The sequence below is a fragment of the Phalacrocorax carbo genome, chromosome 2, assembly GCF_963921805.1.
Source record: "Phalacrocorax carbo chromosome 2, bPhaCar2.1, whole genome shotgun sequence".
Lineage (NCBI taxonomy): Eukaryota > Metazoa > Chordata > Aves > Suliformes > Phalacrocoracidae > Phalacrocorax > Phalacrocorax carbo.
The window spans coordinates 125,980,959-126,001,811 of NC_087514.1; the positions used below are offsets into that span (position 1 = coordinate 125,980,959).

General features: G+C 43.7%; 1 protein-coding gene and 1 long non-coding RNA gene across 2 annotated transcripts in view; one reads left to right on the plus strand and one right to left on the minus strand.

Annotated features, from left to right (window-relative positions):
• LOC104047683 (ubiquitin-conjugating enzyme E2 E1) overlaps positions 1–129 on the minus strand; it is a 44,793-nt gene extending 44,664 nt beyond the window's left edge. The window contains 1 exon segment of the mRNA XM_064444275.1: positions 1–129. Coding sequence (XP_064300345.1) covers positions 1–114 — 114 coding nt within the window. The 5' untranslated portion in view covers positions 115–129.
• LOC135312055 (uncharacterized) lies at positions 130–20,044 on the plus strand. Its single transcript, XR_010371692.1, has 4 exons — positions 130–199; positions 1,649–1,774; positions 2,688–2,951; positions 19,503–20,044. It is a non-coding gene; the product is annotated as an uncharacterized LOC135312055 (long non-coding RNA).
• Positions 20,045–20,853: the final 809 nt, after the last annotated feature.

The window sequence follows — 20,853 nt, forward strand, 5'->3', positions numbered from 1 at the left end:
GCAGGAGCAGCCGCTTCCCACTCGCCCTCGCCCGGAGTTCAGGATTCCATTGTCCCCCACACTGCACTTGGTGACATCACTGACACACAAAGAAGGGGTACTTCGTGATGTCATCAACGCATGCTGGGAGAGAAAACAAAATCCTGGGCTCGGGGCTTGGCAGCGACAGCACGAAAAACCTCCCTTCAATTTTCCAAAGGTAAAAGTATGAGGAATTTTTTGTTTTTCTTTCTTTTTTTTTTTTTTTCTTTCTCTTCCACCGAGTCCCCTGACGGGGAGCCCGTCTGCAGGAAAGACACAGCGGCGTTCAGCCGTCTGAGGTGCTGGTGTGTTGTATTTGCGAGGCATTTTACTCATCTCCCCGGAATCTTTCCTGCCGATCTCTTCCCTCCCTTGTCCACCCAATCGAGACAAGTAATTCGGCTGGAGCAACCCGCCACCCCAGGCCCACGCGTGGGCACATGGAGCAGCCCGCCGCCCCCCCCCGCCCCCGCTCTGGTGGGCTGCCGCCGCTCTCCCCAGAGGTGCTGGACCCACTCGTGAAGGGACAATAGGGACCGGCATTCCCACCGACCTCACCCGGGGCAGATTTGGCTCAGTGCAGCCAGCTTCCACAGCCTACCGAGGGATCGCCTATCGAATTACTTGGCATCTCCCCTGCCTGAAAATACAGTGTCTGTCACCACCGCGCAGCGCCGTAATGAACAGGAGTTTGTGTTTTCCCCGAGGTGACCCGCGGGCACACACGCCCGCAGCTGCTGCCTCGACAGAGTGCTGCCACGGCAGCCTTGGGGGTCCCGGGGGTTCGGTGACAAAACCGCAGATGGAGGGGTGACACGGCCCGGTGCCCAGGGGACGCCCCTGGACTGGACATCTCCGCTTCATAGCGACCGGGAGTGGGCAGTCGAGGCCGGTTCCTACCGAAGCCCAGGCTTCCCGCCTCAGGCTGCCTGGCACTGCCCGCTCCCGGAGCCGCCGCGAGGCCCCACAGGCCAAGATGGCCCCAGCGGGCGATGAGCCTTCCCACAGTGGCCTTTGGGTGGCCTGATGGGGCCCGGTGGGCCCGGGTCCAGCCGGGGGAAGACTTGCAGAGCCCTGGCAGCAAGAGGCCTTGCTCTGGTGCTGCCTTTGGGCTCCTGTGGGACCTGGTCCTCTGCCCACCGGTGGTGGGAAGCTGGCCCCCGAGGCGAACCTCTCTGGGAGGACCCTGTCCCTTAGCAAAGGTGCAGACTTGGGGGTGGAACAAAAGCCTAAAGGTTGGGTCGGGTAATGGATGCCTGTGGCTTCTTTTGGGGACACTTGAGACCTGAAGAAGAGGGGTGTTTGGGCCAGGCGGAAGCAGGACTGCGGGGGGATGCTGAGCCGAGCCTCTGTGGGACAACAGCTTCACACTTCCGTGGCTCACCATAAGGATCTTGTCATGGCACTGGTCTTTCACCATTTATGTCCAGTAATCCTTGAGGCAGAGGAACCCTTGGAGGGGACACCCAAGCAGGGACAGCATTTCCCTTTGTCACCCTTCCCTGTTTCCTTCTGCATCTGCTGCTTCTCCCTCCTCATCCTCCCCCATCCACCCAATTTTCTGCACGTATCTCAGAAGCACCTCATTTCACTGGATTAATGTCGAAACTACCTGCACTCCCCACAGATTTGCTACCCAGTCTCTGTGTGGTTGAGCAGTACAGCATGCTGGATAGGTACCCCGGCAACATTGTGAGAGTCACCCTGAGAAAAGAAGGAATTCCACTGCAGTGTCACACTTACTGGTCTTCAGGTGATTTTTTGTTTCTTTGTCTGTTGGTTTTTTTCTTTTTGCTAACCCTCCTCTTCAGTCCTTATTTCCTGTGGTACTACATATTAGGCCTTGGTGAATTGTCCTCCAAAAGCAGCTTGCTAGCACAGCCAACCTATCTAGTTTGGCCTATGGGGATGACCCTTGAGAAGTCATGTTCGTCTTTCCCTCCAGTAACTGTGGAGCTTTGGCATCTCTACCATTGACAACGGCTTTGAGGGCACATAATAAATCTTTATGAAAACTGGCATTTAGATAAAGGTGGGTGATCTGATCACTTAGAGCCCCTCATTGATGAAAGAGGAGCAGAATTTGTCTTGTATGTATTTGTCTTGTATCAACCCAGCTGCTCTGTCAGCATTCCCCAAACTAACCTGGGGGTCTGTGGAGGCTGGGGCTGGCAGTACAGTTTTACATGCCAGGTGATAAATACAGGAGGTGAGAGGACACAAAGCAAGGTGACCAGGCTTCACAAATTTCACTGCTTATGGAACAACTTCTTAAAAACAGAAAACCTTCACTTTCACCACAAAAAAACCTCCAGCCCTTTCCTGTCATCACAGGAAACCTGCACCAAAGTCAAACGAGACAACTGATATTAATAATGAAAGCCCTCCACTTCTCTAATAGGGGGCAGGGAAAATGTAACAAACAAAATCACACACACTTTTCCTTCATTATGTTAATAACCTTGGTAGGGGGTTATCTGTAGACTAACCTTTTCTGCAGCACACAATCCTTGGTAACCCTGTTGAAAGTAATAATATGATAACCAGCAGCAGCGGTTATTTACTTTGAAGCCCACTCAGAAATACATTTGCTGAAAGCACCTACTAGTGTCATCACCTGAGCAGCTGTTACAGTGGCGACTCCTGTTTTGTGACTTACGTCCTAGGTCATGGCTAGGATCAGGCAACAGGCGGTTCTCCTGTGCTAGCCATGCCATACCTGGAGAGAGAGGGAGCCAAGAAGCCAGCTTCTATGCCCAGAAACATTTTGCAGCTTGCCTTGCTCCCACCCATGATTATCCTCTCAACCCTGCATGGTCTCCAAAGAACTGGAAAAGAGTGCAGAACATATCTTCCCATCTTGGGAATTTTGACAAAACCTCACCGATCTGCTTCTACTTCTTTTCTGTGAAGTGTGTGCACTTTATCAGGTGAGCTTTCTTTCTTATCAGTGCTGCTTTGCTGCTTCTCTCTGTCTCCTTATTATCTTTTTTTTTTTTTTTTTTTTTTTTTTTTTTTTTGTGGCCAAGTCGTGCATAGGACTTGCAGAGGAAAACTGACCCAGATTGTTCATTTTCACTGTGCCACGAGCTTTTTTAATCGTTGGCACTTGCTCAGTGTAGCAACTGAATAGGATTAGTCACTTTTCCCTCTGGATTGAGTTTGGAGGAGGCTGCAAAGCTAGATGACTAGAACCAAGTTGCCTTTGGGGCTTTGAGCTTAATTCACACCAGAAGCTAGCCAATTCAAATCACTCTGAGCCTCCTGCTAAAGGAAGGTGACTAGGATTAGTCCCTTTGTACCATCTCAGCTCTAGATACATTTTCAGCATTATTCCTGGCTGGTCTGTTTGGGCCTGAGCCAAAGTCCCTTATAGTTCCACCAATTCCAGTGAGTTTTGCATTAGGTCTTTTGTGGGGAGCAGAAAAGAAATGATCACTGTTTGGCTCTCCTAATGTCAACTCGCTGCTAATGTCACTCTTGCAAGTGACAGTGGGAAAGCCAGAAGCATGCTGATATCTCACACAGTCCTGTGATGACACACTTTGTCCTTTTTGTGTGACCCTGCAATACAACGTGAGGTAGCAAGAAAGAGCTCCGATAAGCTCAGGACTTATGACACAGCTATTTGAATAAAGCTAGGCAGAAACTCTGAATTGGGCCAAAAGAGGAAGGAACTGCATTCAGATGAGAGAAAATGTAACAGAGAAAACATAAGCGGCTCATTTATGTCATTTAAGGGTAGTGAGTTTATTTACAGACTCACCCTTCTGTTTCCTGCTCACAGCTATCTTGCCATAACTTAATGATGCAGTCCACCTTCCCTTGCTATAATTTTCTCACACAATACATCTCTTAGTCCTTAGCATTGTATCTTTTTCAGTTCCTTACAGAGGAATGAAAGGGCCCATAAACAGAAAAAGACTTGTTTCCTCTCCTTTTATTCCAGTGCCAAAGAGGACTTAGTTGTGGAAGGAAAAGTTTAGGTCTTGTTGTCAGACCCCTGCTATTTGCAGCTTGCTTTTGGTTTTGTTTGAGACTAGTCCTCAGAGCTTTCTGAAGGCCTTGCCGGGAGGCTGTGGTGCGGGCAGAAAGACTTGAGACCTGTTACATGTCTTGGCCTTTTTAAAGTCCTGGCCAAACACCCACAGACTCGAAGAGTGGCTGGCAATTAGTTCCAAAAGCTTAAGCAGAGAAGTGTAGCTGCATATAACTATACATATCTTCTACCTCACCTGTGCTTCTTTTATGCCTCTCCTGGTATATGGTCCTGTTCATTTTGGTATCTGAAAAACTGAAGATGCTTAGATCGATTCAGTGTCATAGCATTGTAAGAAGATCCCTGAGATGTATTTCCAGGGTTTTCTGCCTTGCTTCCAGGTGATGATTGAGCCTTAAAATTGCTTTACCTTGAAGATTCAATGATACACTGCTTTCTCAGTTTGCCCTGTCTATATAGCTAGTACTTAGCAATCAGGACTGAGATACATGTGATGCTTTCCCTGTCTATGTCTCTAGCAGTCAATCCATATTTCTGATCCTCATTTTCCCTCCTGTAAAAGAAGAGAACGATGTTAATTAGGAGTTAGACTGAAAATGTAAATAGAGGTGCATATACAGACCTCACCCCTAGCCACTCATCATACTTTCCTGTCGCTTCCTTTCTGTGGCTGATGGATCTGCTTTTCTGCAGAATGCTGCCTCCCCAGTGGTCTCTGTGCTTCCTTCAGGCTTTGCAGTAGCTGGCTCTGCTTTTCTTCTCTGTCTCTACAGCACACAGGCTCCCTGGATTGCTGTATTCCAGACTGCTTGACTTTTTTTATTCTGCACTGCATGCTCCTCTAGTTCAGATGTTTTTCCTGTTTCTGCCTCTTTTTCAGTTTACAGAAACTGGGGCTTTATTGATTGTCATCAGCTCTCCACTTCTACATACCACTTTTTCCATGGCAGCAATACATAGATTCTGAAGAAACTTAGAAAGTGGAGTTATTATACTAGATTAAGCAGTAGATGGACTATCATCAGTCAGTCCTGCCCTAGGAGAGCTCCCAGGGCAATGGCATTTCTTTTGGCAAGAGCCCTGGGAGAGGTGAAAGGTGTTGGCCAATATGACCCAGACAAAGGACTCCTGGAGGCAATGGGTCAAACAGCAGCAAATGTGCTATTTTTGCTGCACTTCTCCTGCTAACTTGCAGGAAATTCCAACTTGACATTTAAACTTGTGTTTGGTTTCTATTTGTCACCGCTGAATGACCAATGGTAATGGCCACTGCTCGACCAAATCTGTACTTGAAGCTTTCCGATATAGTAATAAATGGTTTGGCTGTGACATTCCTCTGCTGACATAATGCAAGGTGTAGTCCAGGAAATGCCAGTCTAAAAGACTGTTTTGCCAGCACAAACAGTACCTCCTGATGTTGCATTTTGCCTGTACAACTGTCTTGCCTGCACATCTATCCCAAGAGATTTGTTTTTCTGGTGTGAGCTTAACCTCAGAGTGTCTCTGTCATGCAACAGAATAGTCAGAGAGAAGAACCGCTGGGGATGGCTTATTAATAGTGTACGCTCACAGTTTATGCCTCTGCCTTTGTAGGGTGCTTTGATAAATTCAGATAAAAAGGACAGTATTTTTCATACAGTCACCAGAAGGTTACAGGTGGACCATACACTCTGAAGACATACCCTGCAAAATCACTCATTGCAGAGATGCAGATCTGCAAGAAGACACGTAAAATGTCAGTCAGTTGTACTAAATGGTTATTTAAGAACTCAGCAGTAAGTGGACAAAGTGATTTTCAAGTATCTGAGGTGAAAGGGTTTCTCACCGTATAAATAAGGCGTACACCTACAGTCCTTTCTTTCTGCCCTTTCAAATATTTCTCAGTGTCACAGTATGTGTCACTCTGGCTCAGATGGGTTAGTACAAGAAAATCTGCTTTGCTTGCTCATATGCTGAATTGGTAATATTCTTATTCTAGTTTATTCTTGTACTAAAAAATGAGTGATTCCCCGTCTGCTCCATTTCTGTGGATTTGTAAATCCATATGGGGAAAAAAATCCACATGTCCTAACTTCTCAGAAAATGTATTTAGTGAGGATTTCAATTGAGTCTTTCAACCTCTGCCTCCTCATCTAACAAAGGTTCTTCTCAACAGAGAAGGATCAGGAGAGGTGTTCAGGGCTCAGTAATTTCACTCTGTGGCTTGACTACAGTTCAAGACTTCAATGGTCTTCAACTGCAATTTTTCTCCCTAGGCCTCCTTATTATTAGAGCCCTTCAAAAGGAAGCAATAGAATCACTCAGACTCTTACAGATCCCTGATGCTGCATTCTTGAGAAATCAGTGTATAGCACTTCTTTTCTTCTTTTTTGTCTGACCAGCACGTGGAAGCAAAGAATAGAACATGCACCTGATTGTTAACCGTTACTTATATTTAACACAAATCATATATTTTTCATATTTATTGAGGGATAAAGCATTCTTCATTTCCCACGTAAAGTCCATAGCTAAAACAAAAAGGCGTATGCTATTAAGAACTCTAGCATTAGAGAGCCCTTCATTTCAAGACTTCTTAGACGCCATTGTCTATTTTTTTCTTCCGGATATAGGCCATGGTAACTCCCAGATTACGCCAAAGGTTACAGAAGTGTTCACAGCATGGACTAACAGTTCACACGTAGTATTTTCTCATTACCCCTTCTAACATTCGTCATCACAAAACTACCATGTCGCATCTTCAGCAATTGCTTACATGGAAGTATAAGGGTAGGAAACCTAAACATTTCTGAATAACTTTAAAAGATGACTTTTTTAAACTTTTTTTTCAGATAAACTTGTGTTGTTCTGCTCTGTTCCCATACAGTCATAAAAGATGTCTTTGAAATGTGGCTTCTTGCTAAGCTAAAGAATGTCATGTCTATGGCCTGAAGGACAGCTAGAGATTTCAGGCTTTGTCTATGCGGACACATTTCACCCTTCACATCAATACAACTATACAGATGTAGTTAAACAAGCATAACCCTACCTATGAACCCCTGTCCCAACATAAAGATACTGCTTCCAGTTCAACTAAAACCCTTTCCAGAGTAATGTAAATCAAAACTGGAAAAACACTTATAGACTGTTCACACAAGGAACTATACCAGTATAATTATATAACATTACATAATAACCTCTTTTGTTGCACAGACATGCTTTGGGAAACTTTATCCATGGTGTAACAAAGTTGCTCGGCCAATCTTTTCATTCAACAACTTTATCCATGGTGTAACGAAGTTGCCCTGCCAATCTTTTCAATCAACATTTCTATTGAGTTAGAACTGAAACAGGAGGACCTTGCTTTGATGCTGTGTTTGTGATCCTTTCTCAAAGACTTCCTTGCACCTTTTCTCCCCCTTTGGCTTTTTCTTTTCTTTCCCTCTCCCCATAGCCTGAAGCACTGTCTTTCTCCATGTTTGTCTGGCCATGATTCTCTGCTTCTTTTTTACCTTTTCTGCTTTTTCTTCTTTACACACTCCCTTGTTTCTGGCTTTTCTTAACTCCCTGCAAGTGATTGCCTGAATTTTGGCCAGTGTGTCCAGTCAGCCAAGTTATTTTCTCCCGTCTTCTCCAAGCATACGAAATGGACAATCAGTTCCTTCTTCCCCTTGCTTCCAGTTGGTATGGTGACTACTTCTCCAGCAAATGCCACTACATTAGTTCCCTCTCCTTATTTCCTGCTTCTTACAGGCTTACAGGCGGCTCCTCAAAGTCCCTGGCAAATGGCCATAAAAGCAGCTTTCTATCAACAGACCTGTGACACAGCAAATGCTCTACAGCCTCACTGGTCCGCAGCCTGCAGTTTGAGAGCCACTACCTAATTGCATCAGCTGGCATGACAAAACCAGCAGTTTTCTGGACATGAGCTTCTCCTTCTTTTAGCATAACTGGGCTTTAGGCATTACCACAATATGAACAGGACACAATAACATAACAGCAGAAATTTAATTCCTGTTTTGAGAGTTTAGCTTCTTTTTTGAACAATACCCCACATCAAAAAATATTTCTGTAGAACCTGATTTAGTAAGAAGTAAGATGTCTACAGGCCTAGAGGCACATGGCTGGTAAGAATCCAGTCACGTGTATATGCTTAAAGCAAATCAGAAGGACATGCCTGCTGTACAGATTATGATGTTCAAGATGTCCGTAAAACTGCACAGCTCTGTGGCATTTTGGGTGGCAATCGTGCTACACCCTGGAAGGGTTTGTTTGCGAAACTGAGTTTGGAAAAAAAAAAAAAAGACACAAAACAACAGATGCCAAGAGTATTTCCTCCACCATAGTCAGGAAGCCAGAGGAAAATCTTTTCACTTTGAAGATTTGTACACAAATTGCTGTGTCCTCAAAAGTGAGATTTGCATTTGAAATCCTAGAATTTATGTATTGAAAACTACAAACTGCAGACAGTCTTTATAGGGTGGGCTGATATAAAAGGCATATTCATATGATTTTTTAAAAATAGCTAATTATGAGATGGACTATTGCCATTTTTTCTAGGAATTCGTTGGCAAGGAAATTTGAGATTTTACAGATAACAGAGACAGGACTAACACCTTTCCAATGCCACTTCTAAATTCTGCCATTATTTTTATTTTAAACATCTGCTTACACAAAATATGCCCATTTATTTTTTGTTGATGTCATAGAAAGGTGACACTCACCCTTCTAAATATACAGTGCCACACAGGATAAACAATGCAGTACAATCATCTGGAGGCTGGGAAACTGTGGGTTCATTTCTTATGACAGTATTTCACCAGCTTACCTTGTATTTAAACACTTCAGGCCTCATCCGCTGGCTGATGAAGTCAATAAGTTTCTTTTCACTAGTTTAATCTGTTTAAAACCAAGCCATTGGATAGGAGCAGATTTTTGGAACTCATCAGTGGAGATGTTGCTGCTTTCTGCAACTCCAAGATTGCCTTCAGGAGAATCCTTTAGTTGCCTTAATGCCTCTGCTGCATCCACCTGTTGCATTGTGGCTGTTACCCAGGTATTGTGGGCTGCTTTAATTTAGCTGCCTTGATCTCTATTCAGTTACGTTTTTTCCCCTGCTGGGAAATATTATTTTCAGTCCTTCTAGTTTCTTTGCTATTGGCAGCCCTTCCTCTCTGCTTATCAGAAAAGCAAGAGAGAGGACAGTGTCACGCTTGAATGATTTTTTATAAGGTTGGGGTATACTGTAGGTTTCGCAGTAAGATAGCCTGGCCAATGGAGTTTGTATATATAGATTTTTCAGTTTTGTTGCAGCTATGGGATTAGCTAGCACAATAAAAGGAAAAAAAGCAAAGAGAGGGATTCTGGTTTTGGCTTGGCATAACTGTATTGGGTTCAGTAGGTTTACTCCAGATTTACGCTAGAATAAAGAGAGTTCAGAGTCAAGCCCAATGGAGGAGTTTACAGTGCTTTTGGAGGCATCAATTTACTCAGTCGCTTGGAAAATCTGTCTTCCCTACTGCCAAAGATCTGGTACAATTCACAATTCTAATATATTTGGGGGTCTGCTCTGTTGTGTATAGATGTGTTTGCTTAATAGAATTAGGAATCTGTAAAGTAAACTTTATACAGCAAGCCCTGCCCTCTCTTGTGCTCGAGGGCAAAGTAGAGAATAAGACACACAGGGAATTTCCTGCCCCTGTACAAAGACAAAAAGCTCATGAGTGCCAGCCTGTAACAGACCTGGATATAGGGTCCCAGCCAGCGATGCTTACACAGCCCTCAGATGCAAACTCTAGCTAGATACAGATCTGAGTGCTCTCATTCACAGGGAAAAAGATGCTAACAGCCTGCTGTGAGGAGTCCTGTCCTGACCGATAGGATTTCTTATAGCAGAGCCCACGCTGAACAGCACCTTCTCTCCCCTTCATTGCATGGACAGGATTCTGGTCCCTCTGTTACATGGTTTAATGTACTACTTTTGTTCTGTAATGAGAGAAGCTTAAGCAAGCTTGTAGGTGTGGAAAAAAAAAAAGCTGTTTTCTTCCTATATCAGTGGCAATTACATGAAGTAAGCTTATCAGCTTTGACCACATACTACTACCGTAATTTTTCCTTTAAGAAAAAGGACTCATGGTAAGTATAAATAGAGAAATGTTGGTGTTGGAGATTTGTTGATGTATTTTTTTTTATGCTCCCCAAGGTGTGAAATCGCATTTGGCAAAAAGCATCTGAACACCAGGACATGTCATTTAGCGCCCTAAGTGTTTATGTCCAAACCCCTGCCACTGATGGCACAACATGCTGCAAGAACAAAAGTCTGTTGGCTGGAACCTGAACTGGTTTCCTGATTCACACCTGTGCATTGGCAGACAAGCAGCCATCAATCACAGACTCCCGTGCATCCTGGGTACACTGCTATAGGCAGGGCTGAAAACAGTTCTTAGAGTGCTGATGGGAGGGATAGGGTAAGAAAAAACAATAGAAGTAAGAAACAGAAGATAATAGAATGTCAGGAAACAGGGCTGGAAAGGGATGTCAGGAGGCTGGATTGACTATACTGCTGTAATTTCTGACAGATGAGATTAAAAAAAAAACCTCTTTGAAAATGAATTATGGCCACAGAGCCACAGATACGATTTCTTAGAAACAAATCACTCTCTAAACCTGCTAAATCTTAAAGCACTGTTCTAGAGTGGTAGAGAGTGGTTTGAATTGCTGTACAAAAGTTCCTATATCTTGTTTTATTTGCATATCTGCATATCTACAAAATGGAAGAGTATAGGTATACATGATTTTTGTAACACTCTGCCAAGAAATGGAATTTTACTAGAGTGAGACTTGTGTAACATGCTTGAAATTGTGTTCATAACCAGCTTGTACAGCTTTCAGTTTTATGGATGGATTTTGTGTTTAAGAAGTAGAAGTAAATAAAAGAAGAGGGGGAAAAAAAGAAAATTAACTCCTATGCCACTAAATCATCTTTAGAAAGGTATCAAGGCCAGGTGTCCTCATTAGTTTCTTTCTTCATTAGCATTGGAAGAACAAAGAACAGCATTTACTTTATATTCTAAAGATTAATTGAAGTGGGGGATGAAACACTGAAATTGAATTAGTAAATTATTAATCAATTTCTAAGTAATAAGAAATAATCTATTACAGAGTCTATCCCTCCATCTAGAGATTTGTCTTAAGCATTTGTCTTTAGGAGAGAAGGTGGAAGGAATAAGGGGACACAGACTAGAGACAATCCATCAAGTCAGCTACTGGAACATTAATAATGAAGACCTTTGAACTTGGCAACTCTTCCAGATATCTCTCTCTTAACTGTGACTTATTGTCCCATGGCTGCTGCTTAATCTAATGGCCTCTTTTTAATTTTTGCCCCCCAAGTTATTAAAAATGCTCCCGTTATAATCTCAGCAGCTGACAGTGAATGCAACAGTTAACAAAGCCCGAATCTGGCAGCGTGTCAGCTCAGGAACTCCCTCCAGCCTGCAAATACAGCTCCACCCACTCACATTTTCAGGAGAGGAACCTGGTGCCAAGGCAGCGCTGGCGAAGGTGGTGGCTGGGGAAGTGGAGATTCTGGCTTCTTTGATTTCTGAGGCTGCCTATGAACAACCAGGTTCTTTCTTCCCTTTTGAGTCAAACCTCCCTTTGACGGCTGGAAGGTTTCAGCATCACTTACTTGTAAGATTAAAACTCTGATTTTCTTTGAGAAACCATAATAAGTAACACAAGCATCCGACTGAAACAAACAAACTTACCTCGTGTAGAGCTCTCACTAACAGGAAGGGTCTGGCTCTCACTATGAATACTTCTCAATGGCCTTGTGGCATAAAGCTGTTTTGAAGCAGCTCACAGGGGGGAGATTTTAATCTATCCACCCTCCTGGCTGCTGGCGTATGAGATGAGCTTGCAGCATGGTGGAAAGATTGGGGAGGAGGAGACAAGAAGGCATATGGAGTACTCACAAGCTCCTCTACCCACAACAACTGCCCAATGGAGGTTATGGCTGTTCTAAACAGCACCACCTGATCCCCGGATCTGGGAAGGATTAAAGCCTTTACACCAGGTATAAGCTGTAAATACAGCTCTGCCTGTAGGGTGGTCTCCTGCCCTGCTTTTCCACTCATGCATCTTTCAGCTCACAGGTTCAGCCCACAATACTTTGCATCCAGACACACACATAAACAGTCTCTGCTCAGAAGAACAAATGTGTTTTGTCCTACAGTCTAACTGTGCTCCACAGTCTGTAGGGCCCTATGAATGGCCTTGATGGATTTTAGAGATGGGAGGGGGGAGGACGGAAGTAGGATTTTTTGGAAAACTTCACTCTGGTACCTGAGCTGTGCCAGATTTCCCTGGCTGGGCTGCAAACTGTGCAAGCACACATTGCTCTCTCTCAGACTTTTGCTTAGGCTTTGGTGAAAGCCCACAAGTAATGTACTGAATTCTTCGCTCCAGCCTCCAGTCTTAAACAAATAGCTTCTTGACTCAATGTACCCTGTGCAGGGCTTTAATGGATGACTTCTGCTCCAGGGGTGATCCTCTCTCGCCACCCTCCTTCTTTGTTCGTCAACACCGCTGTCACCTCCCCACTCTACCCCAATGGCTTAGACTATGCTCCAGGTACTTCCAGGGCCTGCCAGGAGTGGGAAGTGGCAGGACACAGGTGAAATTGTCCTGTGCCTGGGTTCACTTTCACCCCAAACAATGCTCCCCTTGTTCCATTTTAGGGACAACTCTCAGCCCACATTCAAAGGAGGGCTGAATCCGGATTCTCCCTTTTCCCTCTCCCTCCAAATGAGTGTTGGCTCTGGTTTGTAAACAAGGGAGCAGCTACACCCCCCGAGCCGCTGGTTCACAGTTGCTCCAGAGTACACGTTGCCTCTGAGAAAGAGTGAGAGGAAACTCCTGGACTTGTTCTGCTCAGCTTCACCATGTCATTGGGCTCTAAACCACATCAGACCCAAGGGTAGTGCTACAGTGATTGCCTGTTGTCTGGCAACGCTGGCTGGCGATGATTTCTCAGCAGAGCTTTCACTTGGAAAACATCATTCCTTCTTAAAATGCTCTCAAGACACTGAGCGTGAAGATGAGCTTCAATAGTACACACAGCAAATGCGCTTCTGGATCTGGGTCTGCCATCCCTCATGCCTGGCGTATCCTAAGCAGGCATCTTCCTGCTGTATAGATACACACTGCATCTATAAAACATAGATGGGGAGAGCCTGAACAAAATTGTTCTGACTACAACGCATGTGGTGCCCTCTCTCAACACTACTCTGTATTCACTTTTCCTCTGTGCCTCAGGGGCAGGCTTACAGTCTCTGAAAAATTCTGTTTTCTCCTTCTTAGATCCCAAGCCCTTTGAGTTAAACCATTACAAGGGAAGATACGGAGATAGCAAAGGAACAAGGGATTTTCTTGTAATTTTAGCATTTATTTCCTTCTTAAAGATGCAATTGTTTAAAATAAGTGATGTCCTGGCAAAGGCTAGCGTTATACCGTGCCAGACAATTTTATCATCGCAGCCCGTGAAGGCTCTAGTGTACAACATAAAGCTGCTTTGCTTTCCGACACGCCAGTTTTTCAATGCCAGACCTCCCTTGGCAGTGCCCTGTTCCTCTCCGGAGTTTTCTTCGTTCAAAAATTAGTCCTCCCTCCAGCATCCTTCTGCCCTCCTTCAGGTACCACCGGTGCTGAGCCGGAGCCCAGCCGCGCCGAGCCGAGCCAAGCCGCGCCAAGCCGAGCTCGGCGCGGCGCGGTTGGGCTCCGGCTCAGCGACAGGAGGGGGAGCTCGCAGCGCGCCGGCTTTAATCGGGGACTTAATTTAGCAACGCTGCAAAATCACCACTGCGGCTGAGGTGCCCACAGGGCCTTTCTCAAGTCTCCCCCAAAGGGAACGGGGGGTGGGGTGGGTGTATTTTGGGGTTGAGGTTAGGGCAGAGAATGAAACTAAATTAAAGGGGAGTTCAGAGGCGATGAGGCTTCTGGGAAGTGATGGAGCAGGTGGATCCTAATATGTATTTACAGCTCTAGCAGCAATGAATAAGGTGCTTCTAGTAATAAATAGCACCTTCGCTCTGACAGACTGAGGCAGGTTCACTGCTGGTGTAGGCTCCTCAATTCAGCTGGGGTGTAAAGGGCCGCGCCCACTTACACGAGCACTGAATTTAGCTGTATAACTGCAAGGAAACCTGTGGAGGGAGCAACGCCATGCCACAGGCAAAGTCTTTGTTTCCAAAAGTGAGGCAGAAAAGCATCAACTACAAGCCTCCTTATAAAATCACAAGACCAAAGGATGGAGGTTGCTTCTTCAGTATAAATTCAAGAGAAGGATATTCAAGTCTGCTGTGACATGGAACTTTAGGGGCAGAATCTGGCCTCTTGCACAAACTTTCTGCCATACCTTTTAGGCCTGATGCAGGGCTTAGCCCAAGTTAACATCAACAATCATGAGTTTAGGATGCTTTCCTGAAAAATTCCTCTTGAACTTGGAGGCACATCGCTTTTTTTTGCTTTTGGGTTTTTTTTTTTTCACTCTTTTCTCTGAGAAGTCAAGTAAGGGCAGAATCTGGGAAAGATTCCCAACCTGTCAAAGCACCTTCCTGAAGGCATTTCTCCCTAAGGATGCAGAGGAAATCAGAGCTTTCAGATTGCATTCGTCAAGACAAAACTAACATCAGTTTTTATGAAGTTAAGCCACAAGAAAACTTGTATTAGTTTCACAGCAGTAGTGAGAGCAGGTTTTCATGACAGTACATAAGACCAAGACCTGTCTATCCTTGCGCACAGCCTACCAGTGCAGTACTGCAGCTGAGCTAGTCTTTAAAATGGACATTATTTTTCCTAGTGTGGACAGCCCTGTAGAAAGCTAATCTAGTAATACCGTAGTGATCCATTTGAGACAGATTTATTTTACAGTCCCCTAATACATAATTGTCCTGTATATATTCCAAGAAAATTCCCAAATTTGAAGTCCAGCGATCTCGCATGGGATAGCTTTCTAAGGTAACATATCCTCCTTACGCATAAGCTCGTGAGGCTCATTGTTAGTGCAAGCTGGGTCTGTGATTAGAAAAAAAAAAAAAGCCTACCACCTGAGCTGGAGGAGAAAGAATCTAGATTGGATTCAAAATATTTAGTGCCAATTAAAGAATTTCTTGAGGAGCTCTCCCAGAGAGAGGGTTGTATCTTCTCTTGCTATGGAATAGGAGCAGGATTCTCTGCAGGCACAGAAAGCTTTTTACAGATACAGCCCTGTGATACATTTAAACAGAATGAACTTCGTTCTTAAACTTATCTAAAAATGTTAGTGGAATCATGAATGCTGACCTTAAAATGAAAAATGATTTGCAACCTTTGCAGTGGTATCTTTATCATAGTGCCATAATTTAAAGTATTTTATCCACTCAGCTACACAATCTTACCATTCATTTGCAGTTGTCATTTCACCTACAAAAGAGTTCACCTGATATCCCCCAAAGCAAGAGAAACCTACTGAGTATTACAAGGGGGAAATTATTACTAGTACATTATATAGAAAGGCTGTAAAGTTCAAACAGAGGGAGTTGTGTGTACACACCACGTTTCATGCAAATTATGCTTAATAGTTTAACACTGCATTATATTTTGCCTTCTGAATAAAAATGTTTCTTTGGTTATTTTTCTAATAATCTATGTAACTTTGGGGAACTAATTAAGGCAAACCATTTCCAATGTGCCTGTTGGGCTGCCTGAATCAAGTGGCCTGATTTTCAAAAGTGCTGAGTACCGAAGCTGTAGTAGACACCTAGCATCTCTTACTACCTGGTCATTTTCCTGTGGTATTAATTTAGGAGCCCTATGGGAACTACCTCTGTGATTTTTTTAGTTTAATTATTTTAAATATAAGTCCATAGCTCACAGTAAGAAAATAAAATCTATGAAACATTTCTAGTAAGTTTATTTTTCCTCTCCCTTCTCCCGACCTTTCCAACCTAGCTGTAGGAAAAGATGTCGACCTACAGGACTGTTTCAATGTAAAGGTGTTTCTGTAGCTACAGGGAAATGCTGATGCTACTTCTTGATTGCAAAAGGAGCATGTGACGCATAATTAATCCACATTTGGGTAAAGATGCCTTCCAAGACTGGAAATGGAAAACTAATCAAGAGTACATATGACACAGTGGATCCAATACACATGCTTCGCTAGGACTTCTTGGCTGCCTCACATCTGGCTGGCTTGGAGTGTAGGCAGAGAAGCACATGACTGTCTGCCCTCTTTCATGGAGATGAATGCTGAACTGAAGCCTGGCTGTGCCGCAAGGCTTCAGTTTCATCAGCTTAGTGAGAGCTAAAGTATGGTTTATCTTGCCTGGACTAGAGTTTTGAATATATTAATTTGTTTCCAGCGAACTAACACTATCCAATAGGAATATTTTGAATCCCAAACCTTTGGCTTGGTCTATACACAGATTTTGTACTGATGTAACTAACAAAAGTGCTAGCATGATTTATTTATTTTTTATCCAAGGACATCTCCCACAGAAACAAATCCCTGCTGGCAACTGACTTGAAAACTGCATACTGATACCTCATTTCGAAGGGCCAAACTGGCTGCTGATACAGATACCAAATTTTCATTGACTTTAGCAGGGGATCTGCCTCAGAAACGATGGTGGTGTCATGTTTTATATCACTGTGTTGGCTACTGGAAGCAGCTGTGCTTTCCAATCATATGGAGAATTACTGAGGTATCAAGCAGGGTGCTGAGGTTCCCATGGCTGAGCACCACCAGAAAGGTTTAGAGTTGGTTCCCCAAGAATCTTTTGCTTTCCTCAAAATGTAGATGGATGTAATGACAAACTAGTTCTTCAAGATTGGATGCCATACCTTATAGAGATTTACAGAGCTGTTTAGAGCAGGTGCTTTCACTATGCTGTTTACTGCTTCAATGAGAAACGAAGTAAGATATTTATATTCCTCTCCCATAGTATTTAATGAGCAATATTTATGGTTATATCAGAGGTATGCTTTGATCTGTGATTATTTGCTGCAATTTTGCAGTCTAATGCAATGTCCAACTTCAGTACTCACTGTTGTGAGGGACCGTTACGAGGCAGTGGTTCTTGCTGTCTCATCTTACAAAACATAGAGAGCAGTTATGGTTTAGGGGGCTGGAAAGGTCTGTGAATGTTAACAGTGAATTATGAAACTGTTGATTTTTTGTGTACTGAATCTGAAGAGCAGCCAACCAAAGTAATATGCCCACAATATATATACACATATAAAGATACACATGTGTACACGCACATAAACAATATAGGTATGGAGACAAAATTCAACTCTGCACATATGCCCTGAATCAAATACGCTAAAATAATTTTCAATTACATTGTCTCAGAAGTGCCCCATAAATAGAAAAGTGGTCGGACCCATTTGACCCTGCTAGCAAGGTACCATGTGTCAGCTGCTCTGTAATACCTCACTTGAAGTATCTGACTCGTCACTCATGCTACCTCCCTTTTACAGTGGGCCAAGGGATGCGTACAATCTCCCATCTCATGGGTGGCTATTTGTTGGGCTCCATAATGCAGACAAGAGTCTGATGTCTGAGGGAAAGAGCTGACACGAGGCTAAGTCAAAGGAAACATAAAGGATGAAACCCTGGTGGGGCCAAATCACTGTAATGTATCAAAGTTGGTGGAAATACACAGATTTGCATTCGCTCAAGATGAGGGCCAATGTACATTGAGAACCCAAATCCTTAGCAAAATGCAAAGTCTTTTCTCTTTAAATATTTGTGACCTATTACAGGTCAGATTCAATGAGCACATCAAAATGCAACTGAGGGACAAAGACTGCAAAAGTACTTCAGGCAAAGGCTTTCCTTGAATATTCACCTTATGACTATTTTGAGATAAAAAGCTTCCAGAGAGGTGTTTGCATAGAGGAGTTTAGTCCTTTCCACTGCAAGCAGGTGAAAGGAAAGTAGAAAGTGAGCAATACTCATGCCTGGTTTGTAAGATGGTTGGGGAAGGGTCTCGTACCAGTGAATTTGTCAAATCTGGATAGGACTGTCAAAAGGATCTTTCACAGTAGCTTACTTTGGGAGAACTGTTCTTCAAGCAAGGTCTCTTGGGACTGTTTCACACAATTCATTAGAGAGCATTGGTGGGTAAAGTAGTGGCAATGATCTTTGGAAAAAAAGTCCAGTTTCCACTTCCCATTTTGACAGAAGCTCTCAGGAAGTGTTACACAGTGCTATTAAACAGCGGTTGCCTTTCTCTGTACAGGCAATGACGTAATGCTGGTAGAGAGCCTTGCTCTCAGTAGATCTGTGATATGTGGTGGAAATCCCCATAAGCCCCACCTCACAATACTGTGAAATCTTAGTTGCCCTGGATGTTTTTTTTTTTCCTGAACTCCAGAATTTCCAGTTTTGTTCCCTGGGATGTTCCTGGGTTGGATTTTAATAATTTTTTTCTCACAGAGATGGGTGCTGTCACCAACAACTGTCACTTTGGATGGTTCCAGGTCTGGATGAGGAAGCAGCAGGGAAACAGAAAGGGGGATGGTGGGAGAGGAGGTAGCCCTTGGACTAATGGAACCATTTTTTAAATAGCTGGTCCTAGCAACAACTTCTAGCATGGTTTTGTTTGGCTGATGACAGGCAACTGTTCTTTAGTGACATCTACACTCTGTTAGGAGACTTGGAAGGGAATTAAGGCTGTGTTTTAAACCAAATTTCACTGGCTCTTGTCGACATCCTCCTGATTGATGCCAGCATAGATGAGAAGAGGATCTGACCTTAGGGCTTATAAAAAGCCCCCACATTTCTAAATGAATTTTTTCATGTAATTAAAGCTGGCAGAGTGTTGGTGCTACCTCAGAGAGAACTGAATCAGCAATGTAGTCACTTGGCTCCAAATTCCTGCTTCTCCTGAGGCAGCCAAATGACAGTGAGAGGGGGAAGGAGGAGCTCTGATGAATGTGTTGCAAAAGCAACAGAGTGCAAGAAGACGGGGGACGAGGCAAACAATTCCCTGCTTCAAAGCACTACCCAGGGAAGACTTCTAGCTGACGCAAAGTGATGCAGCTGAGGCTGTCAGCCCACATCTGAAGGAGATGGTTTGGACAGCTACACTGAGTTGCTCAGTACTCACCCCACTACATGTGCCCACCTAATGCTGTGAGGCTTGTATACCTGGGGCTTTGGTGCTGTCATCCCACCCAGCCAGCAAAATGGTCCTCCTGCTCAGGTTGTCCTCCCTGAAGTAGCTGAAGGATGTCTTTTGTTGAAAGGCTTCACTAGGTACACGTGGGGTAAGCGTTTCTCACTGAACATGGCTCTTGTGGTGGGAAACCACAATGGACAGCTTTGTTCTTTAACAAACTCAGCACCTCCTGTGTTTGTGTGATGTTGAATGTGAATATTATGTATTACTTGCCAAGAGTTCACATTTAAAAGTCTCAGAGTAATTAATGTATATGGCCTATCAATTCTGCATTTCAGATGCTTCCTTCGTCACATGGCTGCACAGGAGTGATTATTGGGACACCTCTACTGCTGATGCACAGCAAAGATGGCCCAGCACAGCAGCGGACTACACAAGCTGAGAGGCTTAAGAGGAAAGAGCCAGGCTCACTCACATTGCCATTGAAGACAACATCTATTTGCACAGTGTAAGGGACCAAATACCAGTGGGAAGAATCAAGTATTTTCAGGCTTCTCAGAGGAATATTATAAACAAAGCAGAGTAAAAAGAGAGGTGTATAAAATGTCTTGACAGTGCCTTTTAAGTGAGTCGCCATGTGTTATTTTAGCCAAGACTTTATTCATTTCTACTTAATGCTGTGTGCTAAAGGTCTCAAAGCTGCTGGCAATACTCAGTGGAATAATTTTAGAGCAACCTTAATAGAATGAGCAGAATAAAGGACTGTTCAAACACATTCTAGTAGGATAGCTTTTTAATAGAACAAGTTATCCAAAACACTGATGGCAGAAGCTTGTGGATGGAAAAATCTCCCCTGTGTTTAATTACCCCAGCCTGTCTTTATTTCCTTCTTATAATTCTAAACACCATTCACTTGTGCTGGACACAGTGCAGTTGGAAAGCTGCTGTTTGATCAACGATGTGTCCTATTCACAGGCTGGAGGTCCAAACAGGATGACTCAGCCAACCATCCTGTCCGACCTCCTGCCTAAGGAATTACTCTTTGCTGCTATTCCGGATTCAGGAAAGCATTTCTATTTAGAGCAGTACTTAAGCACACACTTAACTTGAATAATATGCTTAATTCCCATTTAAACATTGCAGTTAAGTGCAACGTTGAGTTTGAACCTCTGCGAGCAAACACTACAGGGCCCAGTAACCTGGTTTTACTGAGAAGTGTACTTTATGACTCCCATTGCAAAGTGAAATCTTAAGAGTTTATTCAAAAGAGTCAGATGGCTTGCTAATGTATCTCCAGTCAGCAGGTGACCTCCAGAGAGGTCTGATTTGCTTGGGGATTCTCAGGCCTATGGGGGTTCAATGGTGTCACCAGTTGCAGTATGAAACTGCTGTAGGAAATGTAAGTGATATCCCCTTCCATTTCACTTATTAGAAAGGATATATGAATAAATAGTATTTCATTAATTCAGTAACAACCTCTGCTAAACCTCTCAAAAGGCAAGAAAGAGGAGAAGCTGATTTTGTCTTCATTTCCAAGGTTTTTTTCACTTGCTTGGGGAATGGAGGAAATCTCTGCTGCACAATAATACCTTACCTAATTGAGCTCTTAGATTAATGTTTAAACTTCATTTGCAAGTCCATTACCAAATCTAATCAGTTACAAAGGTACCATTAAGGAAGGGATTTTTC